We start from the raw sequence: 27,895 nt of genomic DNA on the forward strand, positions 1-27,895 counted from the left end.
TTTTTAATAAAAATAACTTCCTAAGTAAAACTTTTTTATAAAAATCAGTATTTTTGTAATATGTACTTGGTTTAAAATGTTTATAAAAGAAGCAATATAAACACTGGTTGTTTTTTAAATGGAATGGTAGGTTGAATCAAATCCATACAAAAAATGGATCAAGTAAGGTCATGTCATGTGGCATCTAGTTTGTTTTGCTCGGGGCAAGAGACAATGTGAGGATTCCCTAAAAATGGTTCTCTTAATTGCCCCAATGTTTTCTCTTAACCCCATCAACCTTATTTGAATTTGACCACTAGCTACTTAAAACATATATAACAACAAACAGTACAGATCAGTATCAGTATGGGTAACATTAGCAAAATAGCTGCCTACAAAAATACTTTTAGCATGATCAAGAATTTTTTTAGAGGTAGGTTGGATATTAATTTCAACAAAACTGAACTTGGTCACATCACATACAAGTTTCGTTTTCATTCTCTACATTTCTGATCAGTTGGAATTTCACAAGAGAGGAAGAAATCTAGGGTACACCCATAGTAAAAAGTAAATTAGTAAATGTTTAAATAAATTTAAGCTTATTTGATTCCAATAAGATATGAACAATACAATCAATAAGAACTATTCCAATAAAAAATTCAAACTGTAATTGCAATCAGTCAAGTTATTTGGATGGCAGTAGACACACTGCTGAGGACAGAAATATCTGTCATCTTTACAATTATTATCTAAATATTCCAATGACAATCCCGTTGCACCCAAAAAATTACTAGTTACATTTAAGATTCCAATATTACCACTGAAACCCAAATTTAAGTAAATACAAGAGATCAACATCAAGTTGTAAGTTGGCTAGTAATTACAATTACTACTTATAATAGAAATTGACATAAACAATAAATAGTTACTGAATTAAACTTACTTAATAATGTAATGACGTACGTAAAATACAAGTAGATACCTATTTATTTACATCTATGGGCAAGAGTCTTTTACACAGTAAATAATTAAACAAACTCAGTTCTTAATAATTAATTGATACACAGAACACTGTAAATTAGTCAGAATGAGTTCGTTCAAGAATCATTTGTATGTTGTCTAACGTCTGATAAATCAGTCTGAAGTTGGGTCGGTCGGTGGGGTGTGTGCTCCAGCACTGGCGCATGAGGTCGTAGACGCAGCGGGGCGTGTTGTCCGGACAGGCCAGGACATTCCCGTCCTTCAGGAACCTAACCACTTCCTCGTGGGTCATTCCGAAGTAAGGCTGCAGGGCAAAAGAGAATATCTCCCACAGGCATACTCCATAGGCCCACACATCAGACTCTAATGTATACTTATTGTACAATATGCTTTCTAAAGGCATCCATCTCACTGGGATAGCGTCATGCTCGTCTCCCTTATAATAATCTTGTAAATAAATTTTATGTGAAAGACCAAAGTCTGCAATCTTCACTACCATGTCGTCATTGATTAGACAGTTCCTGGTGGCAAGGTCTCGATGAACAAACTTCCGATCAGATAAATAGACCATCCCCGAGGCGATCTGCCTTGCAATGTGCAATAAGTCTAAATGGCCCAGAGGTGTCGCTAGTAACCTTAGGTCTTCCCTGTGTTCTGACATTGGTGGGTAGTTAGTGGCAGTGCTACAGGCCCTTAGGTATTCATTTAAGTCACCTTTTCCCATATACTCAAAGAGCAAGCACATGGGCCGACCTATAGCACAGACACCTAACAACTTCACAATGTTAGGGTGGTCAAAGTCAGCCAGAAGACAAGCCTCTCTCTCAAAATCTAATTGCAAGTCATGAGAGGCCTCATCCTTGAGCATTTTGACAGCAACCAGAGTAAACTCTTCTTCCGGAACCAGCCCGGGAGCCTTTGCTTGAAACACTCTCCCAAAAGCACCTTGGCCTAAATCACGGATATAGATAATATTATTTCTTGGGAACTCCAGTTTCTCCAGTTTAGGGTTCAGCTGAGCCCCGGTGGTGTGGTAAGCCATATTACTTGGGAGTTTGTCCAGATCAATATCCATGTTTGGGACATTTCTGCGGCTAGGCATGTTGCACTTAGAGTAATGATTTTTAAAAAAGTAATGGCACAAGAGAGCAATGGATGCAATGCCTAAAACGCACCCCAGGCCACCAACTGACAGCAATAACACAAATGTAGGCGTAAAATAGTTTTCCATCTCTATACTTGGTCCTATAATATTGTCATCTTCTATGGTGGAGTTGGCACAAAGTGGTATGTCGCAAAGCTCCCACCGAACCTCAGGATCCATGGTGTAGCACCACGGCCCACGTTCCTCACCTCCAGCATTTCTGCAGTAGTTGCTCGAGTTCTGCACTTCTGGGAACACAAGTGGAGGTCTCGTGTGCTGGTGGGGGTACTGGGACTCCCAGGCCTGGCAAGCCTTGCCGCTCTCAGTGAAGTTCACCGTACCCTGGTAGTATCGGCCGTTGCCCCGCACGCAGCTCGTGGTCACTTCACTGTAGTCCATGTTAGTGATGCCCACATAATTACATGTCACGTGTGAACCTTTCCCTGAAAACCGAGGAAGTTTCTCGCATTCGGGAAATCGGAAATGGCCTCTAGACTCAAAGTAAACGCCTCGGCGTTTTTGCTCTTCGAAAACGATCCAGTCGTTGTAACAAAACTGCATTTTAACGGCGATGCAGTCTTCGTAGCACAGAGGCAATGCGAAGTCGCCGACCCCATCCTTGTTGATACACTTCGGGAACGCGTACGCACAAAGGAGCTTCTCGGCGCGGCTGCGGCACGGCTCCCTGAGAGTCGATATCATTTCTCTCCACAGCCCCGTCGTAATCTTTTCGTTCTCCAGACCACCCGTATGGTTATACCACACGTAACCGGTTGTATATGATTTGCATATTTGGCCATTGTATGGGCCACAGTAAGGATGCACGGAGTTTACGATATAAAGGAGCACGGTTATCACTTTATAAGACGTATCCATTGTGACTACTGGACAGAAAGTAATTCGATGTATGTAATGCCTGATCGTTGCATTTTATTCAATACCTTTATAGTATAATACTGAAAAAATATGACACTGACTATACAATGGCGGACGCATTATTATTGATTTTAGTTGTTTCGTTCTTCATTATGGAAGTCCAAGCCACAAAGCAAAGCAACCGAAGCGACAGCGACATGAGCGAGAGCGTGACTAATTTGACAGTTGGTTGACAGTGTTGACATTTCCGAAATGGTCACCCCTTTGTTCACTTCACAATCGAATGTTTCAGAATCGATAAATTATCATTTTGACTCCTTCAGAGTCCTTCAGTTCTTTTGAATCCTTGAAGGTGTTTAAATCAATGACCGAAAATATCGAGAAGAAGTCAGGATAGTGAGTTAAACGACTGACAACCGCAAATTTAAGTTTAAAATCCTTTCTGTGTTATATCGACGATTCTATGTTATGGCAACATTTTACTCTTGGTCACGTTAGCACTCCTGTGTGCATTCCAAATGTCAAAAGTGATCAAAATAATGAGTACTTACTGCTTTTTATCCCGATATGGCTGCAATTGAGAAAGTAAAAGTTGTTGTTCTTGGCGATTCTGGTAAATCAGTTCCTAATTTTCACTAGTCCTTCAAATAACACCACTTTATTCCGTATGTCAGTAGTACACAAAATAAACATATATCAATAACCTTCCACTTGCTTTTTGACGAGTTTGCTTTAATGACATCCTTGAAGGTTAGGCAACATTCCGGTATAACTTTGTTTGGCGCCTAATTTAGATTTTGAGTCATAGATCCTGTCTAAGTACCAAAGTTTTTATATTTTATTATCATCGAAATAAAAGATAAAACCTATAACATTTGGGCCATAAAAAATATATTTCAGAAAATTTGTGTGAAACTTGATCATTATGTGTTATCTTCTTTTTTAATGATATTTAATTACGTACTTAATCAATGAAATTTTACTTCAATGGTTAATTGTTACTTACATCAAGCAGAAATCCGCCCACGTTCGCTTAACGTAGCCTATGGACGCCTGCAACTTCCGATGTGTTAAATGTTGCTAAGCACCTATACAGCTTGATTTTGTTGTCTGACCAAACTCTGAAGGGTGAATATGTAGATAATCAGAATATCGCAAAAACATCTGCTGTTCTATGGAACAGCAGATATTTTTGTGATATTCTCGATATTCGGCGAATTAAATGTCAATGTTTTCTATGGAAAACATTGACATTTAATTCGCCGAAAAGTATGAGACACTATAGTTCGTTTTTTTAGCATTAGAAAGAACTTGAAAGAAGGTAAGCGATCTTGGCATGTCTTTTAATTGAAAGACACTTTTTTAAAATCAATAACTACTACTTATGAAAGTAGAATAATATAAATGATCGTATTAGATTAATAATTGTAACATATTTGCCGTAACTTATTTTTAAAATGTGTTTTTCAATTAAAAGACACATCAAGATTGTTTACCTAATTTCTAATGCTAAAAAAAACGAAGTATATTTTTTTGCTTTTTCGGGGTTGACCGCAAAGTAAAAGTGGTTCAGTATGACCTACTTCTTATTCACCTCTTAGAGTATGGTCAGACAATAAATCACTCTGTATTATCGATTTTTTTTCGTTGTTTTTTTAAGGCGTGGGTAAAACATCGCTAACGCACCTGATCGCGCACGGGCGCGTGCTCGTGTCGCCGACATGGACGGTGGGCTGCGCGGCCGAGGTCAAGCTGCACGAGTACCGGCAAGGCACGCAGCAGCAGAACACGTTCTTCGTAGAGTTCTGGGACGTGGGCGGCTCGCAGGGCCATAGGAACACTAGGAACGTGTTCTACCAGCCTGCACATGGTATGTTGGCTATGTTACGTATTACATATAGCGACCATGCAAGACCGGCAAGGCACGCAGCAACAGAACACGTTCTTCGTAGAGTTCTGGGACGTGGGCGGCTCGCAGGGCCATAGGAACACTAAGAACGTGTTCTACCAGCCTGCACATGGTATGTTGGCTATGTTACGTATTACATATAGCGACCATGCAAGACCGGCAAGGCACGCAGCAGCAGAACACGTTCTTCGTAGAGTTCTGGGACGTGGGGTCGCAGGGCCATAGGAACACAAGGAACGTGTTCTACCAGCCTGCACATGGTATGTTGGCCCTATGTCACGTAGTTATTACATAGCGACCATGCAAGATCAGCAAGGCATGCAGCAGCAGAGGGCCTACTGCGAACCACGTTCGACGTGTTTCTTTTCTGTCGCATTTGAAAATTCGTACGTAAGTGTGACAGGGAGGCTACACGTCGAACGCGGTTCCCGGTAGGTTCTCAAAGTACGTTCTTCGCCGACACTTCGTGTGCGAGTCGCAGGGGCCGGCACATGGTGAGTTTAGCATAAAGGTGGGCTGGTGAAATGGTCCTTTATACTAAAGTTGAGCGATAAAGGTGACAGAAAGGCCACAGGGAATTTCAATTTTTAAAATAAATATGTAAAGTCGGCCAAGAAAGTGGTCTACCACTTTGGTGGTACAGACATGCTCCGTGATTGTTGCGCCATTTAGGGTTCTAGCTAAATTGGACATTCCAAAGCGTAAGCGTAGCGTTCCAAAGCGTAAGCGTAGTATTGAACAACCAATTTAGCTAGGACCCTAAATGACTCAACAATGACGGAGTGTATATACCTTCTGTGTACCTCTGCTTTGCTGACCAAAGGTATCTTTACTCTCAGGACTACAATGCCAGTTTTATCCTGGACTTTTGCAGTGCTAAACTTAACAAGCACATTTCCACTTTCTTGCAGTCACATAATTGTATCTTTAAAGTAAAGTATCCTACCTAAAGTAAAAATTTAATGTAGGTATCGAGTATTTATCTCTATCTCTCTATTACAGGAATCATTCTAGTTCACGACCTAACCAACAGGAAAAGTCAAGTTAACCTACAGAAATGGCTCTCCGAGATCCTAAACTCTGACAACCCAACGCTTCAGCATATCGATATCGACCCAGAACAGTTCCTCGGCTCTACACAGGTAAGAACCGTTATAAAGAATTGCTAATCATTCCAAGACTAAAGAGAGAAAGAGATTAGAAGAAGAAAGAAGATTTTTATTACGTCGATTGTAACTCCAGACGCATAAGCACGCAGGGCGTAAGGGCGTCCGCTAGCTGGCGGGGTTGCACGGAGCAGGTGAGCGAAGTTAATGAAAAATATGAGCAACACTGCGACGGATTTAACCTACAACGACATCCGCGTGCGTCCGCCCGCTTCCTGCACCTGATGCTACGCCTGCACTAGCTAGGGGACGCCCTAAGAGGATTTAATAGTTTTCGATTTAACATCAGCCAACCATTCAAGTGGCCGATGGCCGATGGGGTCGAAAAGTGCTCGAGTAGAGACCACGGACTAGCAAGCGCAGCGTAGGACGTCCACCCACAAGATGGACAGACGACCTTGTTAAGGTCGCCGGAGGACGCTGGATGCGAGTCGCTTCCAACCGGTACGAATGGAGGGCCAAGGGGGAGGCCTATGTTCAGCAGTGGACGTCTTATGGTTGAGATGATGATGATGATGAACCATTCAAGTAGCTAATTTGGATACCGTACAGTACAGTACGTACACTTTCGGTCAGTCGTGGTCGTAGTGGAATTGACCGGCTCCATGCGCAGGATAGTGGCGGGATAGCAATGTAATTAAGCGCATTCGATAGAGATAAGAGAAGTAAGTACTAACTATATTCCTTACTCTCTTTATATAATTTAAATGGAATGTAAAACTAGCAGCATATCACTATTAGCGCGTGCCGTCTAAAATATAGGTATTTCATTTTGCAACGTTTGTAGTTCAAAGGTTAACTAATTATTGTCTCAATAGATACCTATTCTGGTGATCGGCACTAAGTTCGACTTGGCCGAGGAGAAGCAGCGGCGGGGGCAGTACCGGCGGCTCGCGAGCAGCATCGCCGAGCAGTGCGGGGCGGACGAGCTTTTCGTCAACTGCCACCAGGCCAGGTTAGTGCTCATGGGTTTTTTCTTACACAGACACTGTCAGTCCATGTAGTCCAGTTGTCGAGTCCATGGATTAAGGCAAAAGTGGACGACCGCGCACCTTTCTATATACAAATGTAGGTAGTGCCCATTTTCGTCTCTGGATATTTTCCAATAACACAATATTTTCCATAATTTTCATCACATCCAGAGAGGAACACAGATATCCAATGCTGGGCCTAGTTACGAATCTACGGTTTTGAACTCTCGATGTGATTTCGAAGTTCGAACGCTTATCTTCACAGTTTCACTTTATCCACTGGAATATTTTACAAGAATATCGAGCCAGTATAAATTCATGTTTTTTTTTCAGATCTTTGGGACCCGGGACGAGTAATTCCGTGAAATTAACACGATTTTTTGATAAGGTTAGTTGGTATATCTACATAACCCTTTGAACGCTACTCCGTTTGTGCGCGGCGCGTCACTGTAAACCCTATCGGAATGCACGAAGGTTCATATTGGGCTGTAGCCACGCGCGTCAGTTTACTTAAATATTTGGCGGTCAAATTGTTAAAGTGTATTGACATATGATTGTACTTAACCTTTTGAACACCAAGAACACCTCAAGTGTCATGACTAGTCGTGACAACAGCACCATCGGGGACAATTATAGGCGTTATGGCGGACGTTGTCAAAGTAACCCTCACACTTTAAAATAAGTTTTATTACTTACCTCTAACAAGTATCATTATTATTTTGGTTTTCCATGACATATTCGTAAAACAATACTTAGTCCCATCACTTGAAACGCCATTGACTTGTTGGTATCAAATTCCATCTCATTGAATATTTTGCTTGAATTCATGAACGTGTGTAGGTGATCGAGCGGCGGTACTACTCGCGCGGCTCGCCGTTCCCGGAGCGGCGCGCGCACGCGCACGCGCACACGCACGCGCACGCGCACGCGCACGTGACGTCACACCTCTCCCACCTCGCCGCCCCCTCCACCCCCGCGCAGGGCGCGCGCACACAGCAGTACCTCAGCCCGAGGTTCTACCGCATGGACAACTAGTATCTCTATCGCACGCAAGTTATTATATTTCTGTCCTGCTCGCACAATGTTTCGCCGGCATCATAATTAGTACGTGAGTGCGATAGAGATAGGACGTAGCGGGTCAATGTACGATTTTCTTCGTGCTTTATGTCCCTACTTTCTATGTATAATATAGACGCGCACAAATATCACGAGAATATAGCGAGAGGCTCTATGAATCGATATATCTACTATGTATAGGAAAATTATAAAACTAAGTTATTATAGTACCTACATATATTAATAAAGTTCTATGATCATTCCAATCACGAGGTATTTTAATATACATCAGGCCCCTGTTTCACCAACGTGACAGGTGCGACGAATTGTAAAATCACTGTTACTGACGTCACAGGCATCCATGAACTACGGTTACCGCTTACCATCGGGCGGGCCGTATTCCTGTTTGCCACCATCATTGTATTATTAAAAAAAACTTTATGATATCGGAAAAAAACAGATATTTCTCTTGCTAAGTTTATAACAATTGTCACAAGAAACACTACAATTGTCACGAAATTCCGACATATAACTCATTACCTGTCAAGAATTACCTACAATTCTTCTAAATCTTTGACAATTGTCAGAAACTTCGCAGGAGAAATATTGTAACGGTTTGCTTAAAACCTCGTTTGCGCGAAGCGTTTTGTGCTGGCCGGTTGTAAAAAAAAAATTAAAAACATTTTTAAATAGTTTTCTGGAATCTGTCACTTGAAGAAAATTGATGAACAATTACGACAATTTCTTGCAAATAAGATACTAAATATCTCTAAAATAATATAATTTACCTAACTTAAACTATCTAGATCGTGCCTTATTGGTATTATGCTGTGTACATTTCCCCGGATCGGGTAAGTGTTGTGAATATTTCATTTAAGTTACTACTAGGAATAATTTTACGTTGTATTCTTTTATACTGTTAACTAATCTGTTATTTTCTGACTGCTTCATCCGTGAACACTAAAATAATGCTAAAAGGTTAATTTTCCTGATATTTCTTTCCTTGTGAGCCGGATGTAGCAGTCACTATTGAGTGCATGTTCTAATATGACCAATAATACTAGGGATCAAGTTTGGGGTTGAAATTGCCTGCACCCTGCCTGAAAACCCTCTATCCTGCACTACCCCGGGTTGCGCTATGCGCAAGCTCTGTATCCCGGAAGGTTTCCGTTCCGAGCTGAGGATCCTGAACCACAGCGGGAAGCCATCCTAGTCTACTCTGGACCAACTGGGACTCCTGCGCTGTGCCGTGGAGCCATCTACAACTGCCCGCCTACGATGTAGAGCCTCAGGAAAGTGCCTCCTTTTAAGGACTTGTTTCTATATTTCTATCTGTGTCAGCTCAGTTTTACGGACTCACGACCCTAGCTAACTTCATGTAATTTTAAATACTATTAAATAACTTTTCTAAATTAAACTTTAATTTCTAACCTATCTATTTCTATCTACATGTGACGCTAAACGTCACAATATCTATTTTTTTCCGATAAAAAAGTTTTTTTATATAAATAATACAATGATGGTGGCAAACAGGAATACGGCCCGCACGATGGTAAGTGGTAATCGTAGCCCATGGATGCCTGTGACGTCAGCAATAGTGATTTTACAATTCGTCGCACCTGTCACCGATGTGAAATTGGGGCAGGTATCTACATTGTCTCTAAACGACTCAACTAACCTTCTTGCAACAAATAAATCAGGTATTGAGGTCGTTGCACTACGTTTGTATGGGGAATCGGGCAAAGTTGTGTTCAAATCATTTTGACCACCTCTTAAATTCGCACTTAGAGAGGCCTCGCACTAGCGTCTCCCGAGCGTCGGCGTCTAGCCAACTCTATGATTGCTGCTCGACGCAACGTTGACGCAACTGCGCAGCGACGCCATTTCCCATAGCGCTGACTAGACGCCGCCGCTCAAAAGACGCTAGTGTGGGGTGGCCCTAAAAGTCGAACAAAAGTTTACTGCCCCAGACACAGAATGCTAAATAAAACTCAACATTAAAGTAACTCTTTTATGACACAAAAATAAATAAAAAATAACAAAAATAAATTATTTTTCTATTATTAATTATTGCTAGATAAGTACACTTGGCGTACTAAATCGAATGTTTCCGACTGAATGTCAACTAAAACTGAATTTTCAAATATGACACAATACAAACATTGATGAGAAGAAAGAGAAGAATGTCATAATGTAATTGGCTAAAAATGTCCTCATAAGGGCGTGTATAATGTAAAATTTACTGATGTTATAATGATTATGGTTTCTAAGTGAGTTTGAATCCACACTTATGAATTAAACCAGCGGTCGGCAACCAGCGGCCCGCGAGCCTCCCTCTGGCTATTTTGTATGTAATATAGACAAATGACAATGTATGATAAAGTCATAAATATTATAAAAATTTTACCTTCCAATAAAATTATTATTATGTTTCCTATCCACATCGGATATCTTCATTGAGAGAGTAACGCGATCGTTGACCAATGATGCCGCTAGCGTCTATGTAGTCGCTCCGCCCCACGCCGTGACGTAGTTCCGCTTCCACTTCCTGCGAACCGTTGCTCGCTTCCCGCCACTCGCCACCGCCATGACATTGTTGAGGAGAAGTACCGTCGGCATAAAAGTAGCCTAGTAGCCTGCCAGGAAGGCATTACTCAGATATCCGATGTGGATAGGAAACATAATAATAATTTTATTGGAAGGTAAAATTTTTATATTATGTGTTCCGTACTCCACATCGGATATCTTCATTGAGACCTGTTTATTATCTCCTGGTGGCGAGTTAGCGGGCGCGCAAGCGATAGGGCTACACCTACTGTCATAGAACTCAGAGAACGAATAAATATGTATACACCATATTGCAACCCATGAAATCACAGTGACTCGTTATAATGTGAATTACAGGAAATTGAGAATTGAAATTGTAATCTCAGGTTCGAATCTGACTTAAACTGGTTTAAGAGAATTCTCATTCGAAATCGCATCCGATCCGCAGAATCTCGGCGAGTCATGTTCCCAATTAACATAAGCGAAAATATCGCTAAGTGAATAGCTTTCCAGCCAATTTAGTTATTAAGTACATCGTGGATCAAAAGCAATCGTAGGCGAGGCCGGCTTGGATGAGACTGTGGCTGAAAGAAATAAGCGAAGTGTCCCCTAACATTTTGTGTAATTCTCGCAAGGTGACGTACCCAGACTACCTACTTATACTGGGTCTATACTTTATTCCGGAGCTTCTAAGAGTCCAGTCGGTAAGACACGTTATCTGGTTTAGAGCCGAATTTCGGACACAAAATCTTCTTCCTGGCGTTATCCTGGCATTTTGCCACGGCTCATGGGAGCCTGGGGTCCGCTTGACAACTAATCCCATGATTTGACGTAGGCACTAGTTTTTAATTTCGGACACAAAATAATAGCGTTAAAGTTATCTATATAATTGCCCGGGCTACAGTGTAGTAGAGTAAGGTCATTGACCCTGCGGCCTGATGCTAACAGCAAAAGTGCGGCAGCTATTCTATCGTACTTCTTCTAACGTACCTAACGTTGTAGGGCTATTTAAATTAGGGCAAGTAGATGTCTCGCGTCCCAAGCTGGTGCTTTGGGAGGCGCTGGTCTCGCTATTAATGGCGTTGGAAGAAGGCATAGTGTCCGATAGTGGTTCATACACAGCACTTGTGAGAGGCTTATGAACGAGTATCGTTCTGAAAGCTAACATGGATAATAGAAATAGACGTCTGAGATAGCTCGCTACTTCACTGGATAGAGGTACCTGGCAGTTGATCTTATTTTTGATGCACCATAAATACCGTTTCTACATTGTGGCCGTACATGCAGCCTAGACAAGGGGACGATCTAGGGGCTCCCGTTACTGTTTTCTATACAAACACAGTACCGGAATCGGGAATATCCGGTTCTTCCATATTAGTGAGACAGTGACAGTTACGTTTCGTTCGCTACGTAGCGTTAGACCTTGCCATGTTATATGCATGCGCCAGTCACGCCAGTAGCGGACGTCACTCCTGATCCCGCCAGCTCGGTGTTGGAGCGTCCTATCTGACAGGAGCTACGCCTCATTCTTAAGGTCGTTGACTCGTAAGGGAGGGCGGTCTGACGTTGTGTTCACTAGGACCGCCAGTAAATTGCAAGCTTACCACAGCTGCTTTAAGACTCCTTATCACGCCGTCGCAGTACACAGACTAGGCTGGGAGGTGGAGACATCCATGCCAAATCTCACAGGCAGCTGTCAAAGGTCGTGGTAGCAGTTCAATGAGTCTGTTAAGAAATACCGTGGCACAGTGCGAGGGCTCTCGAAAGCGGAGGCCGGCCAACAAGGCGCCTGTCAGGTGAAGACAGTCTCGGCGGCTGCTGGGCGCAGCTGCCACTCGGGCGCGCAGTGACTTCTTGATAAACCGTTGCCCTCGGGGGTTGTACCGACCTGGCAAGTAGCAAGCAACCAGCGCGACCTGTAGACGATCTGCTGGCATCAGCAGTTTTTGCGACAGCCGTAGTAACGGAAGGGATGTAGTGTCGCCGTCGTTTTATGTATACTGTACCGGTGCGGTTGTATGTTTACACTTCTGTCGTCAGCGCTGCAGATGCGGCCCGTTAACGGTTACTCTTCGCTGAAAGGGCCTTACCTCGTACATTGTCTACCAATATTGGAGATTGTAACGGACTGCTTGCATAAGATGAGGAAGAAAGTGGTGCGAGGCTTTCGGCAGCTCCGTGTTGCTGGGGACTGCGAAGGCTTCACCTTCCTCCATGAACTAAAGTTTGCGAATTTGAGACTGAACAGAAGGCATTGAGTCTCATTTCTGCGAGAAACTCTGCAGCAAGGCAGGCCTGTATGTCGCGAAAAAGAAAACTTTCAATCGGTGTGTTGTGCCGCGTGTCCCACGTGATGTCTAGGAGCGTGATGGTCTAATTCGCTTTATCCGAAGAGACACCCTATATCGAGTTAGTATAGGGCATCGAGTTAGTAGCATGCTTTTAAGGAAATCGAACTGATGAAATCAAGTCTAAAATCGATTTTGGCGCTTTGCGTAACAAAACTGTTTCGATAAAGTCGAATACAGACAGATGGAAACTGCTGGAGTCCTCCTGGCCCCTTTCTCTTAGCACCGGAAACTCAAGCTTGTTCAGGCGCAGCGGGTTTATTTGTCCCATTTTGTTTATTATGGCTTTTCGCACGAGTTCGTCTTTGTAAGACGGAACTTAAGCTGGAGAGCGCGAGCAAGTAGAGATAATTATGTGAAGTCTGCAGACCTTTTCGATGCCTTTCACCTCGGTTTCGAGCGGTCGCACAGGGCCTTGTCGCTAGCTGTTCTCCGGTTGGACCACTCCATGGCCTCGAGAAGTCGTAGGAGCTTCGAAGCGACACAGCGAAGTCGATCAGCACCTTTATGAAGCCCGGGAACACGACGTATTTTCCTCTGAGTATCGACATATCTTACCGCTTTCAACTCCGGGCAGTCGAGCCGCGCTAGGACGGGGCTCTTTACGACCTCGTCTGCCGTCGCCGGAGGATTCTTTAACCGAAACCAAGAGCTTAGCGGTCTGTTCGTGCTGTACCATACCATACCTATACCTGCACCATAGCTATAGGCGCCTGCGTACCTCAATGGAACCATGTGGACAGGACAAAACTGATACTGTGGCGCCCAGCGAGCAAGGGACGACATCGTCGTAGTTGCAGCATCGGTGGACAGCATCGGCGTGATTGTGGCAACCGCCGCCGCTCGGGAGGCGCCGGTGCGTGAAGCTAGGGGCGCCATCGTGGCGGCCGGCTCGGGGGGGGGGGGTGGGGTGGGGCACCGGTGCCTGAGGCCGGGCGGCTCATGGCGGCCGCCACTGGTTCGGGAAGCGCTGGTGCGTGAGGCGAGGATCCATAGTGGCGGCCCGCTCTAGAGGCGTTGTCGCGTGAGGCGGGCGGCTCCATCGTGGCGGCCGCCGCCACCGGCTCGGGAGGCGCCGGTGCGTGCGGCGAGAGGCGCCATCGTGGCGGCCAGCTCGGGAGGCACCGGTGCATGAGGCGGTCGCCGTCTGGCTGGCTGGTCTGGGAGGCACTGCTGTGAGGCGAGAGGCGCCATCGTGGCGGCCAGCTCGAGAGGCGCCAGTGCGCAGGTGGTGGTGCCATCGTGGCGGGCGGCATCATCGTGGCGGGCAGCGCCATTGTGGCAGCCGCCGCCGCCGCGTCGATGCGTAATGCGAGAGGCGCCATCGTGGCGGCCAGCTCGGGGGGCAGGCGGTGTCATCGAGCGGGCGGCGCCATCATGGCGGCCACCGTCGCCAGGCTCAGGTGCGAGAGGCGCCGTCGTGGCGGCCAGCTCGACAGGCGCCGGTGCGCGTGGCGGACGTTACCGGCACGGGAGGCGCCGATGGCTAGGCTCGTAGTTGCACGCATCATCACGGCGACGCTGTTGCCCTCGGCGGTGCCATCGTGGTGGCCACCACCGGCGCGTAGGTCACCAGCGACTCATGACGGCCGGCAACCAACGCGGCGATCGTCGCTGTACTCGTAGCCTTTCCACTGCTTACACGTAACTTACCTTCCTTCCGCTCGAGCAGTCGGGACGCAGAAGCGGTCCGCCTTCACCTTGGCGCGATCCACCCGCGATGCGCCCGCAGCTGCAGGAGCGGGCGTGTGACGCGCAGAGCCACGCGGATCTCTCGGAGTCCCGCTGGACTGGAAGCGTCCGCACCGCAACTGCAGCAATAGGAGCGTGACTGCAGCAACAGGAGCGGGCGTGTGACGTCTCTCGGAGTCCCGCGGACTGGAGGCGTCCGCACAGCGACTGCAGCAGCAGGAGCGGGCGTGTGACGCCTCTCGGAGTCCCGCGGACTGGAGGCGTCCGCACCGCGACTGCAGCAACAGGAGCGGGCGTGTGACGTCTCTCGGAGTCCCGCGGACTGGAGGCGTCCGCACCGCGACTGCAGCAACAGGAGCGGGCGTGTGACGTCTCTCGGAGTCCCGCGGACTGGAGGCGTCCACACCGCGACTGCAGCAACAGGAGCGGGCGTGTGACGTCTCTCGGAGTCCCGCGGACTGGAGGCGTCCGCACCGCGACTGCAGCAACAGGAGCGGGCGTGTGACGTCTCTCGGAGTCCCGCGGACTGGAGGCGTCCGCACCGCGACTGGAGGCGTCCGCACCGCGACTGCAGCAACAGGAGCGGGCGTGTGACGTCTCTCGGAGTCCCGCGGACTGGAGGCGTCCGCACCGCGACTGGAGGCGTCCGCACCGCGACTGCAGCAACAGGAGCGGGCGTGTGACGTCTCTCCGAGTCCTGCGGACTGGAGGCGTCCACCGTGGCCCGCAGCGTCGCGGTGTCTCGGAGTCACCTTGGACGACAGCAGAAGACGCGGCGCGCGCGGGCGGGGGCGGGCGCCGGGGGACGGGGCGCCCCGGTCGCGCCGCAACTAACAACACGAGGTACTCCCAGGCTCCTGCCTGAGAACCCTCCGCGAGTGACGAAGTAACTTCTGAACGCCAATAAAATTAGAATATCTTAAACTGGCTCACCGGATGGTTCGAGACAATCCAAACCTCCTTATCAGCGAAGCGCGGCACCCGGCAGCGGCGCGCGCAGGCCGTCCGCCGCCGCGCCGCCGCCGCCGCCGCAGGCACGATGACCGCACGTTCCCTCTCCGATGCGGAGCGACTTGTTACCACTTGTTAACAAAAACCACTGACGCACTTCCTACTTCGATCTCGAAAATGCGAGTTAACGGTAACGATTTTAGCAGCATGGAATGTGAAAATTAATTTAGCAAGAAAAAAGTGGGTAGAATCGAAAAGCACCGTTCGATGACTTCGATCGCGAGACCGCCAAAAGACTAATAGTGGCGATCTCTGCCGTATCTCACTATTTAATCGACCGAGCTTTGGATCGGAAATGTTAAAGCACCATGCTGCAAAAATATACGCAAAAAATATTTGCGGACCATCGGTCAAGACGGTCGACGAAACAATGTCATGGCGGTGGCGAGTGGCGGGAAGCGAGCAACGGTTCGCAGGAAGTGGAAGCGGAACTACGTCACGGCGTGGGGCGGAGCGACTACATAGACGCTAGCGGCATCATTGGTCAACGATCGCGTTACTCTCTCAATGAAGATATCCGATGTGGAGTACGGAACACATAATAACAAAGTGCGGCCCGCGTCAACTTCGTTAACTGCTATGTGGCCCTTGGCTGCTAAAAGGTTGCCAACCGCTGAATTAAACAATCACGAATAAAGGTCCCACAGGCTCTAGATTTATACACAAATATCAATATTGAAAGCGATTGCTTTTATACGAGTTGAAAATGGCGAATGCTTTATTTTTTAATTAGCGTCTCCTATGGTTTATCTAATGGGTAACTGCAATAGGAGCCTTACTACTAGTACTAGTGCCCTCTTCAAAAAAGTAGGATAGGGAGAACTAACTAGTAAGCAGTAACCAAATTATGCAGGTAAGGTATTTATGAACACTACAATTGCCATATATATTTCCCTATTCACTACCAGCAGTATTTTATTATCAGTATTTATACTGAGAATAAAAAAAGTTACCGTGAACCGTGACGAATGTGGTGGTTATCTTAACAGAGGGAAAATATTCCCAGTAGCACCATATTTTTTTGGAAACGTTGAAAATGAAAAATGTAGTGATAGTAGTTTTCATAACAGGTGATAAGTTACCAGCACACCCCGGGATGGTCTGTGCGGGAATGTTTTACACTAGCCAAAAAATGGGTAAAAAAATAAGTTACTCAAATATTTCTAAGCGAATTTTGAGCTTACTGCTTAGTTTTAATTCATTGTTTGGTAACTGTTTTACAATAAACAAAGTTAACCCTTTACCAGGCCCCGAAGAACCAGCGTGTCTTAATACGTACTTTATATGCTGTTGCAACCGTATTGAACGCCTTGTAAAAAATGTATTTATGAAAGTCGGAGATCTTCCTCTAAACCAGAAATAAAAATGTGGGTTACGGTTATCCCATCGCCTGTCTAAGTAATGAACTGTCATACTAGATTTTGTCTTATTATATTCTTGATCAGGCCAAGGGATATATTCCACCCACATCTTATATCGGTTATAATAGTCAAGGTTTAACTCCAAATCTCCTACGAACCATTATATCAATCACTGAAAAACATTATTTTATGATCTTCATTCATGGCACGCTTCAAAATCCAATAATATATCTTTAGCAGCCATTTAAATCCACTTGACCAGTGATGTTAGTGGTTTGTTTACTAATTCGAACACTTTACTGAATTTAAGAAAAACACAAGCAGATATATAGAACCATTTTTTGTTATTTTCATGATTTTAATGATTGTAAGGTAATATAATCATATATTTTGCTAAATACTCCTGCGTCCTTGTGATATGACCAGAATTAGGATGTGGGATGACTCTATCCCATTGCCTGGCTAGAATTTGCCTGTGTGGGAACTATTCTTCCCATGACCCGATTAGATTTTGGGGCTCTTTGGTTTTTGTTATTTATTTTTAAGTATACAGGCTGTATCAAAAATACGAGTAGGTACCTAATTCGTTTAAGGGCATTCTCGGTACGTATTTATTTTTTGTAAGTATAATAAAATAACTACCGATAATATATCCTGAGGGACGGTACGGTCGACATTTGTCGGGTATGTCGCCGTCTTATATATTATTACTAGCGACCCGCCCCCGCTTCGCACGGGTGCAATGCTGATACTAAATACTTATACATATACATATAAACCTATTTATGATACTATCTACAAGAAGAAATTCTTCAGGGAAAGCCTTTAAAAGGAGATTTTATAGCTAGGTACATGAATTCGCTCTAGGTTGAACACAAAAACTGTTTTATTACTTACGTGAGTTTTTATGACATGACAAGACAATTTACCGGGCCATGGGAAAAATAGCTCCCACACAGTTAAACTCTAATAAGGCCATGGGATAATGTCAACCCACATCCTAATTCTGGTCATACACAATAATGCATGAATATTTAGCAATGTTTACGATTACATTTGCTTTCAACACTCAAAATCTACAAAATATCAAAAAATTGTTCGATCTATGTACTTCTGTTTCATAGAAATTATGGAAAGTGTTCGAATTTCTCCGTAGTTTGCTGAAATTAGCGTTCAAGTGAATTGAAATGGCTGCCAAAGATATATTACGCAATTTAGAAGCGTGTTGTGAATGAAGATCATAAAATAATATTTTCAGGGATTGACAAAATATTTTGTAGGTGGTTTGGAGTTAAAACCTGACTACGGTAACCGATATAAGATGTGGGTGGAATATTTCCCTTGGCCTGGTAAAGGGTTAAACACACGAAATCATTCCCGCACCCAAAACACCAGGATATGGTCATCAGTGGTAACAACTGGGAAATGCTCCAGGGGGATTAGCCAAGGTGAAAATTGTCGATAGAAAACGCCATTCGGAACTTAAATAATATATGGGCATAGTCATTTGAGTTTTGGTAGCATCTGTCATCCCGGTAGGTATTTTTTCTTTTCGTTAGGCGTTTGTCGATGTACGATTGTCATCTTGGCTAAGCCCCTAGGTGGGACCGACCCACCGTAGCCCCAGTCCCACTAGCCGAGGTGGGAGCCCCACTTGTCCCAGTACTCGTCGGTCTGCATCTCCATGAGGCGCGAGAGGCAGCGGTCCACCGCGAACATCTCCTCCTCACCCGTGAAGATGGCCGCTCGAGCATCCTCCTGTCGGTACCAAATACCATACATATCTAAGTATTATTATATTCATATTTCTGTGCCAAATACAAATTAGCCAGGATGACTGACTAGGAAGAAATAATAGTGCTCTTTAACCCTTTCGCCGCCATTGACTTGATATAAAGTCAGTACATATCGTGCCCCACACGCCACGACTTCATATCAAGCCGTGGTTTTAGTCAGGTTTGTATACGTGCAATTTTTGACGTGGCGTTGATGACACTTTATTACTTCATTGACGTGGCGGCGAAAAGATTAATTCTTGGTTACTAATAAAGTAAGGTTATAATTGGCAATTTTGCCTTGTCAACATAACTTTGCCCACCATGGCACAGTAGAAGCGAAATATCAAAAAACTACTGCCAATCAACCGCCAATAGAAAGATTTAATATAAAAATAAAATTAAACCAGTGATAATTTGCGCTATACAAACATGATGGTCTCGCAACCATCACACATATCTTGTAACCTCAAGATCACAATCACGATGACAATTCGCCGATATTTCATATGGCACAACCATGAATTTTGATGTTTCTGCTAGCGGTACAAATTCCAGAAAGAACAGTATCTTTATCCCATAGTGGTTAGTTAGTGATCTTACCGAGTCCTTGGAGATCTTGAGGTCGTCCATGAGCGCGCGGTCGGCGTCGCCCAGCTCCTCCACGGATGACACTTCGCGCGCGATCAGCTCTGATGGTTCTACGTCCGCCGCGATCACTACCTGCAAATGATAGCGAATATTTGACAATTTACTCAAGATATTAACCTCCATAAGGCGTGTAAACAACAAAGGAATGAAAATGTTTGCACATTTCTAGTAGCTCTGTTGGTTATGTTATGGTTATGGAGCGATGGGACCGATGTTCTGAAAGGTCGCAAGTTCGAGTCTTGCCCGAAGCGGTGAATTTTTACTTTAGTATAAAAAATGTAGTTTCATATACCTATCATTAATTTACTGAAGTTTTTATAGTATACGAATCTAAGTTTTTTAGATTCGAACCAATTGGAAATACATACTAGCTAGCTAATGGTGTTCACTACACTAAGTACGTAATATAAAAATAATATCGTAAAACAATACTTACGAATTAAAATAGGCAAACATTACCAATACATTTTATGTGATAACTCGATGACGTCAATACTTTACGTACTATAGCAGGGGAAAAACAGTAATGTTTCATTTAAAATTAAGTACACGTCTGCATTAAAACTTTACAAAGTGTCGTAAAACATTATAATAGTCCGACATTGCACTTAATACGAAACTGTCATTAGGTAGTAGGTACAGTCACCTGCAATAGTATATTACTCTTCGAAGGCCGCAAAATTATATGACTCGCTCTTATATATGGCTCTACAAATAAAATCGTGTCAGATATTTTTGCGGCCTTCATTGTGTATTTGTGTAACATATTATTGCAGGTGACTGTACTGTATTGCAGTTCGACTTGTAAGTAAACTGCGAATAGCCGTAAACTCCTTTTATTGCAACTTTGCCCGGAAGACTTTTAGACACAGTTTTACTTCGTAGGTTATTCAAGTCTTAAAACATTTGTTATTTTCTTCTTCTTTATTATATCTCTTTATCTTTAGTGTGTATTCACTCTATATTCAATTAATTTCGCCTTAAGAGCATTGAAAGCTAAGTTATAGTACCTAACAACAATACTTTTTATAGCACTTTTGTTTTTGTAATTAATTCTTCTGTTTATCACAAAAAAAAAAGTATTTTACTTTCGCATCCCATTAACCCGTACGTATACGTACCCTGACTCTATTGTCATAGAGCGTGTCTATGAGCGTGATGAACCGGCGCAGCTGCGAGCGGTGCCGCGCCAGCGAGAGCTGCGGCAAATGCCGCACGAACACCGTGTGGAAGGTCTTCGACAGCACCAGGTAGTCGCTCGCGCCTATTGGCTGGAAAACGGAAAACAAGTTTGCAACATTGCCTATTATACAACTTTGCCCAGTGGTAGAATACGACTAAGCTAACTTTGCCCCGACTTGAACAGAACAAAGTGAGGGATTTTCATTATAAACGGCTTATTTTCATTAAAAAAAATACTTTAAAAATAGCATTTCCACAATGTATCATTGAGAGAGACAGAGAGAGAGAGCGTTTATTCGTGACAAAAAAAATAAAACAACAAGTACTTAACACAATAACATAATGGTCATGAAATTGGAAATCCTATACAGAGAACGCTAGGTCCGACTCAAGTTAATAATTTGTGATATGATAAACTAACACTACTAAACTATATAAATAAATGCTCATTATTGATTATGCGAAGTTCCTGCTAATACTAAAAACAAAGTATTAAAACATAAAAGCATAGGCTTACCCTTAGAATAAATTTAAAAGTGGAAAAATTACTGTCTTGGGTGAGACTTGAACTTCCAATATGTTGTGTTATGTTTTTTTTTTGGTGAATTTCCAATATGACTTGGAACTCCGGTAGCCGTTTAAGAAGTGTAACACTCTTGCGGCAGATGTCGCTAAGGGTCCCCTTGACCTATAATATGGTGGAAAAATTTGCTGGCTAGGGATGAGGTCTTGGTGGCTCAGATGGCAGAGCGCTGGAGTATCGATCCAGAGGCCGTGAGTTCAAGTCTCACCCAAGACAGTAATTTTTCCACTTTTAAATTTATTCTAAGCTTAATAGCATCGTTCGCAGACGTTTCTGCTTGTTAAAAATGAAAAATAGGCTTACCCTGTCACAAAGCTCTTCAAACGTAGAGTCCAACACGCCACCGCAAGACTTGGCGAACTTCACGTTCCGTCCCATAATGTTGATCACTCTCGGCCTGACCGTGTCCGTTTCCTTGGAGATAAGGAATTTGAATAAATTATCTACAGCGTTGTTTTCGGGCGTCAGTTCGCTATTTCTGAAAGATTGATTGGGTTTTAAAATTTAATATAAAATAAATATGATTCGAGATACGACCAGACTTGAGCATCGCCTATCGCGACTTGGGCACACGCTTGGAAATTCGCTTTGAACATCCACTTAACTCAAAGCGTCGGCGTCTAGCTAGATGCTAAGGAAAATAGCGTCGCTGCGCAGTTGCGCCAACACTGCGTCAAGCAGCAGCCATAGGGTTGACTAGACGCCGACGCTCCAGATACGTCAACGGGACTCAGAAGGCACATTTATCTTTGACCGACTTTTTGTATTTTTTTCCGAAACAGAATCATTAGCACTATTGAGTTTCGCAGAGGCTGAACTGAACTCACGACCATCCACGCTAAATTTAAAGGATAACAGGCCATTTTCACGTTACGAATGATTATGGTCATTTGACACAAGTATCAAAGATGGTACTTACAGAAAATATTTGCTATATTTCGATCCAGAGCCTCTCAGCCTATAGTCGATTCCAGAATCCAGCTGTAGCACTTGGCAATGCGCCTTAAGAACCGGAATAAACGGCAGGAAGTTGCTTCGTTGCAGCCCGTTTTTGTACAAGTCGTCGGGGCGACGGTTACTAGTCGCCACGACGACGCAACCATTGTCAAATAGTTGTGTGAAGAGACGCTTCAATATCATGGCGTCACCTATATCGGTAACCTGGAAGTCAAATAAGATCGGTCAGGGTTATTGTCACCAAACTGAATAATATACAACTTAGTAAAATATAAGATTTTGCAACTTTGCCCATTTCACCACAACTTTGCCCAGAACAATTTGTAGTATTTACTCCAAAATTGTAAAACTTTTAAACGCTAACATTTTAGCCTCACTTTAAGCTCATTGACAATAGATTACAAGTATAGAAATCCACAATAGACAATCAATTCTTTGTCCAGCTTATCATTGTCGATTTTTGACTATGTCATAATATGAGATGAATATTTGAGATATTAAAGGAAACTAGACTTCAATATGATTATTACCAGAAATATCGATCATCATGGCACTTGCCTGGAACTCGTCGAAGCATATCAGCCAGGACTCCTGAGTAATATCAGCCGCGAGCGGCGGGATGGGGTCGTAGTGGGAGCCATCACGGAACGCGCTGGCGCCGCGCCCCGACTTGATCTTCAGCTCGTGGATGCGAGCGTGCACGTTCAGCATGAACGAGTTGAAGTGCACGCGGAGCTTGGATTCTATCTGAAATTATCATTCATTGTCACCCTATTTCTTTTGAAAAGTATAGTTGTAGAAAATGAAAAGTATTTAATATTAATTTGATTATTAAAACTTTTTATACACCGCTGTTTTAAAAAGTTACAGAAAGTAAAACTACATATAATATACTATCCCCTCAGCGCTCAGGCGGCAAACATCATTATTGAGTTGTTACGATGACAACGTTGAGTTAATCATTTCAATTTCAAAATTGATTGATTTATACAGCCTACTGTCGGCCGAGTGACATGCTAAGTCAAAAGGCAAAATAGTTTTCTGTTTTATGTTTGATCACTAGCCAATTAGGGTTCTAGCTAAAATGGACATTCCATAGCGGAAGTATTGAACAACCAATTTACCTAGGACCCTACCATAAATGGCATAACAATCATTGAGCATGATGATGGTACAAAACCCTTTTCATTCTCAGAACTTTCTTTCTTATATTTATCACATATTTCACTCTCTTATAGAATTTTCTTATTATACAAATAAACAAATGTGATATAAACACATACAAATTAAAAGAAGGGTTCATACTAAAATATATTAAGAGGAACAGGCAAGGACAACTAGAAAAGTAATTTTTACTGTCCAACATTAAAGAAAGAAAGCATGAAATATTTTTTTTGTAAAAAACATATGAATCTGTTACACACCACAGAGAAAGTCACATTTCTGGTGGAAAATGAGTCATTAGGTCTTAGTTAAATCCATTCCTCTTTTGCCTTAGCATGTGAGCCGGGGAACATGAATCAAGGTAAATCTAGAACTTACTAGACTCGTCCAGCCAGAGGTAGGACGGATGGATGATTAATGATTACACTATAATAGAGCTGATTGCTACAAATGGGAACAATTCTTACAGGCACAGTTTCATAGAACAAATCCATGAGCATGGTCTTGCCTCCACCGACGCTCCCATATATGTACAAGCCTTGAGGCGCGATTATTTTGTTTGGTTCCTTCTTTTTGAAGAAATTGAATAGGGGTGTTTGTGTTTGTAGCGCAGGCCGCTGGTAGGTGCTAACATCTTGATAGAGTTCCTGCAAGTGTCGCACGACGATTTCCTGGTGTTCATCTTTACTCAGTGAGCCGCTGGCGACTCGGGCCTCGTACACGCTCCAGGGCCCTTCTCCGCTGGCGGTTTGTGCTTGTGTCTCCGTCGACAACCTCACGCATTGACTACAATGCTTCCAGTGCTGCTTTATGGCAGTAACTAAAATAGACTGACTCTTGAACATCGCCATCGTCATCTGCTCGAGCGGTAAGAGGAATCTATCACATTATATAAGTTGCGAGAGTTATTGCATAGCTGAATCACCGTACACGACCATGACATTGTGATCACGCAAGACAACTAATAAAATATCATAGCTTATTGCTATGTTCAGTGACGAAATTAATTAGATACTTAAAATGAACCTAAGAGTATGGTTTATTCCCCTGTTTTATTTATAAAATCGAATGAACACGACTAGAAAATTAGTGACAGCTGTCATTATGTCAACGTCAATGTCAGCTGACTGAGGAAACTTCCAATTCTTCCAAATGAGATCAAATCCGTGGATCAAATGGATAAAAAAAAATATTTTTTATTAGTATTTAAGCAAGTATGAATAGATGTATTAATGAAATAAAATAATATCGTTTGATAAAATAACCAGTGTTGATAATTTGATTGTAAATAAACAACTATAATATCATAAATCATACAACAATATTATACGTTATTATGTTAGTATGAATTGGACTGAAGTCAGTACTGAGATTATTATTTTTTTTTTTCGTCCATCTGGACAGGCTAAAGCTCTAAGCCATACTGCCTTCTGAGATTATTATTTGAGACATTGTCAAAAACGTTGGCAAGTAGAAAAAAAATGTTATAAGCCGCCACACACGTTCGGAATTTTCGTACAGAATGATATGTAAAAGCGAGACAGCGCTATGCATAGAGTTCCAAAATTGAAGCGCTTACCTTGTGACAAAACCATAGGACAAAACTTCTACTTGAAGTAGTTGCCTTTAGTCGCAGCAGTCGCAGCTTTAGGCAAGCGAGAAATTTGCACGTGCTAACGAGCTCTCGCTCTCCAAAAGAGACAAGCTCATGTTTAACAACGACTAGAATATGACAAGGATATATAAATGGAATGAGAAAATTAAAGAAATAATAACAGATTTCTTCGAAGTTACTTATAGCAATAAATATGGAAGTATGTTTTGTGTTTGGTTTTTATTTGTGCTTCTTAAGCCCGCTCCACACTCGTGCGCGAATCGCGGCGCGAAGCCGCGAACGCGAGTCTGGAGTCGATTTCGCATATCAGCGAACTAGACTCCACACTCGCGTTCGCGGCTTCGCCCGCGATTCACGCGCATAGTCTGGAGGGCGCTTTATGTACTGTAAGTATAACGTACCTTTATATTATCTAATATAATTTGGACGCACAGTTTTTTCGTTCCATAGAAAACTTACATTTCGCGCCTTTTTCTACTATACTGACAAAGTTGTTAAGAGTTACACCGTAAAAAGTCTGCAGCGATTTTGATAGCCCGAGCAGTGCGTCATTTTAAACGTCAAACTTTTATGAAATTATGACGTATAAATAACACTTACACTGAGTGGGCTATCAAATCCGCTGCAGACTTTTAATGGTGCGACTTTAACACGTGTTTGACAGATGCTGAGCGGCTAAGTACCGCGAAAACCGAAATTCGCAAATTGCGGAGATCTTTCTCTTTTACTCCAATGAAGGCGTAATTAGAGTGACAGAGAAAAGTGCCCGCATATTGCGAACTTCGATTTTCGCGGTTATAGCCCTGGTTCGATTCCAGCCCTGGGCTATTAACCGCGAAAATCGAAGTTCAGAGAAAAATGCTCGTAATTTGCTAATTTCGGTGCTCGCGGTAGACCCTAATTATTTTGTAGGTATATGACAATATCGTTCATCTTGTTTTTAGAAGCTTTTATTTAGTTTCACCTGACCGTTGTCTGTCTGTCTGTCTGTAATCAATTCTTGCAAGTTAAATTTGATCCACTTCCCGGTTTCCGATTGAGCTGAAATTTTGCATGCATGTATAAATCGGATGACAATGCAATATTATGGTACCATCGAGCTGATCTGATGATGGAGACAGGAGGTGGCCATAGGAACTCTTGATGAAACAACGCAACCTAATTGTGTTAGGGGTTTTTAGAATTGTCTCGATGAGTATTAGTTGTTTGTCGTAAGAAAAGTACAGTCAGCGATAAAAGCTTGTACAAAAAATGAAATTTTTGCCAAAAACTTATTACTTATATTTATATGCTGACCTTCTTTCGATTTATTTACATTTCAACGTAATATCACGAATAAATAACTTATTTACAATATTTTGTTTTTATGACATCGTAGTTTGGCAATCAAATTCAATAAGTACCTACAAAAGTTTACTCACACAAAGTGCCAAAACAAGCAGCGCAGCGCAGTAACCTTTCCCTTAGAGGTTAAATCTGTGAAGCGGGCTATGACCTATTATTTGTGTGGACAGGACCTAGGTATATATTAAAGTGCTTGACGCTAGGTACGGTTGCATTCACAAGTGCTATACGTACTTACTTACGTACGAACTTACGAAGTTACTAGTGCGACCATAGAATTAGATGAAGCGATGAGCGCGAATCTTATGTCTGTGAGTGCGACCGAGAGGCAACATGTCGAATGTGGTTCGCGGTAGGCCCTCAGTTAGGGACTTTGATTTCTAGTACCTTGCCAGTGTTGCCATAAGTGACAATCCGCTAGCGATCTCAATATATTATTGTCACTGTGATACAGAAATAAAATTCCCTGACCATTGGAATTACAAAATTTATCTTTTTAAACATGTAGTACCTAGGTACGAATTTCTAACTTTCGCTTTTTCTCGCTAATTGGACTTTGTCAAGAACGGAATTTTATACCTACTTACCTATTTACCACAACCGCTTTACTTAGAAAATAAACATATCTTAGTACGCTACATAGGGCCGCCAAAACAAACGTACCTATCAAGTTTCGTGTGTACAAACAGCAATTCCAAACTTTCCATAATAATGCTTTGCACCTTAATGCCTTTTGTAATAAGGTTTACAAAGTGATGGATCCTCTACACGATGGGCTAACGACGGCCACTCCAAGGAACGCAGCCATGCGTTAGAATGAGATAGCAATATCACTTGTTCCCTCTAACGCATAAATGCCTCCTTTGGAGTAGCCGGCGTTAGCACATCGCGTAGAGGAGCCATTATGACATTTAACAGCCGTAGGCGATGGTATCACATTATTGAAGCTCAAGTTGTAGGTGGATCTACATTCGATTCTCATCTGATTGAACTGCGTCGTGGATATTCACCGGCCAACTGTCTTCATAAAGCACGTGCCTTCCTAAACCTTGAAGCCTCCTCCACACTCGTGCGAGAATCGCGGCGCGAAGCCGCGAACGCGAGTGTGGCGTCGATTTTCGCAGACAGCGAAATCGACTCCACACTCGCGTTCGCGGCTTCGCCCGCGATTCACGCGCATAGTCTGGAGGGGGCTTGACGTTGGTGGAATCATCGACAATATAGATGGAGCCATAACGCTACGTCTTACGTAGGCGAACAACGCGCGAACGCGGCGCGGCGCGGCGCGGCGAAATCAATCCTTTGATGCCCATAGAAGTGTCCTACGTAAGCGATCTCGTTGCGAACGCGGTGCGGCGCGATTTGCACGCGAATGTCAGGCGGCGCGGCGCGGCGCGGCGCGGCGGCGGCCGCTTTCGCCGCGCCGCGCCGCGCCGCGTTCGCGCGTTGTTCGCCTACGTAAGACGTAGCGTAATACCCAAAGATTGATTGATTGAAGCTCAAGTTTAGTAGAGTAAGAGTAGTAGTAGTAATCACTTTATTGCACACAACACAGGTTTACATAATATTTACAGAAATAAAGA

At 43.5% G+C, this 27,895-nt stretch overlaps 3 protein-coding genes across 4 annotated transcripts; 1 reads left to right on the forward strand and 2 right to left on the reverse strand.

Annotated features, from left to right (window-relative positions):
• Nucleotides 1-948: 948 nt before the first annotated feature.
• LOC134666133 (tyrosine-protein kinase transmembrane receptor Ror2) lies at nt 949-3,171 on the reverse strand. The gene has a single exon (XM_063523289.1). The coding sequence runs from the start codon at nt 2,978-2,980 to the stop codon at nt 1,058-1,060; it is 1,923 nt and encodes a 640-aa protein (XP_063379359.1). The 5' UTR covers nt 2,981-3,171; the 3' UTR covers nt 949-1,057.
• Nucleotides 3,172-3,455: 284 nt separating this feature from the next.
• On the forward strand, nt 3,456-8,061 carry LOC134666261 (rab-like protein 3). The gene is made up of 6 exons (XM_063523413.1): nt 3,456-3,593; nt 4,641-4,850; nt 5,892-6,031; nt 6,874-7,010; nt 7,360-7,414; nt 7,867-8,061. Exons 1-6 carry the CDS (start codon nt 3,548-3,550, stop codon nt 8,059-8,061), a joined length of 783 nt encoding a protein of 260 aa, XP_063379483.1. The 5' UTR covers nt 3,456-3,547.
• An 8,163-nt stretch (nt 8,062-16,224) lies between these two features.
• On the reverse strand, nt 16,225-24,442 carry LOC134666128 (putative ATPase N2B). 2 transcript variants are annotated; one of them, XM_063523283.1, is made up of 8 exons: nt 23,821-24,442; nt 22,748-22,936; nt 22,152-22,393; nt 21,536-21,710; nt 20,589-20,738; nt 19,420-19,539; nt 18,405-18,799; nt 16,225-16,918 (listed from the first exon to the last, which is right to left on the reverse strand). In XM_063523283.1, the coding sequence occupies exons 1-7, from the start codon at nt 24,208-24,210 to the stop codon at nt 18,674-18,676; spliced, it is 1,392 nt and encodes a 463-aa protein (XP_063379353.1). In that variant the 5' UTR covers nt 24,211-24,442; the 3' UTR covers nt 16,225-16,918; nt 18,405-18,673. The 2 variants fall into 2 exon arrangements, with proteins under 2 accessions (XP_063379353.1, XP_063379352.1); XM_063523282.1 differs by lacking the exon at nt 16,225-16,918 and adding an exon at nt 17,003-17,213 and having other exon boundaries at nt 17,916-18,799.
• Nucleotides 24,443-27,895: the final 3,453 nt, after the last annotated feature.

Source organism: Cydia fagiglandana, chromosome 7 (assembly GCF_963556715.1).
Source record: "Cydia fagiglandana chromosome 7, ilCydFagi1.1, whole genome shotgun sequence".
In the NCBI taxonomy this organism is placed as follows: domain Eukaryota; kingdom Metazoa; phylum Arthropoda; class Insecta; order Lepidoptera; family Tortricidae; genus Cydia; species Cydia fagiglandana.

Bases quoted from the DNA above. Each gene is read 5' to 3' on its own strand.
- LOC134666133 (XM_063523289.1), bottom strand. From the start codon at position 2,980: ATGGATACGTCTTATAAAGTGATAACCGTGCTCCTTTATATCGTAAAC.
- LOC134666261 (XM_063523413.1), top strand. From the start codon at position 3,548: ATGGCTGCAATTGAGAAAGTAAAAGTTGTTGTTCTTGGCGATTCTG. The intron at 3,594-4,640 runs GTAAATCAGTTC...TGTTTTTTTAAG, and splicing joins TGTTGTTCTTGGCGATTCTG to GCGTGGGTAAAACATCGCTA. The intron at 6,032-6,873 runs GTAAGAACCGTT...TTGTCTCAATAG, and splicing joins AGTTCCTCGGCTCTACACAG to ATACCTATTCTGGTGATCGG.
- LOC134666128 (XM_063523283.1), bottom strand. From the start codon at position 24,210: ATGACGATGGCGATGTTCAAGAGTCAGTCTATTTTAGTTACTGCCATA. The intron at 20,739-21,535 runs GTAAGCCTATTT...TCCGTTTTCCAG, and splicing joins TTGAAGAGCTTTGTGACAGG to CCAATAGGCGCGAGCGACTA. The intron at 18,800-19,419 runs GTAAGATCACTA...TGGTACCGACAG, and splicing joins TCAAGATCTCCAAGGACTCG to GAGGATGCTCGAGCGGCCAT.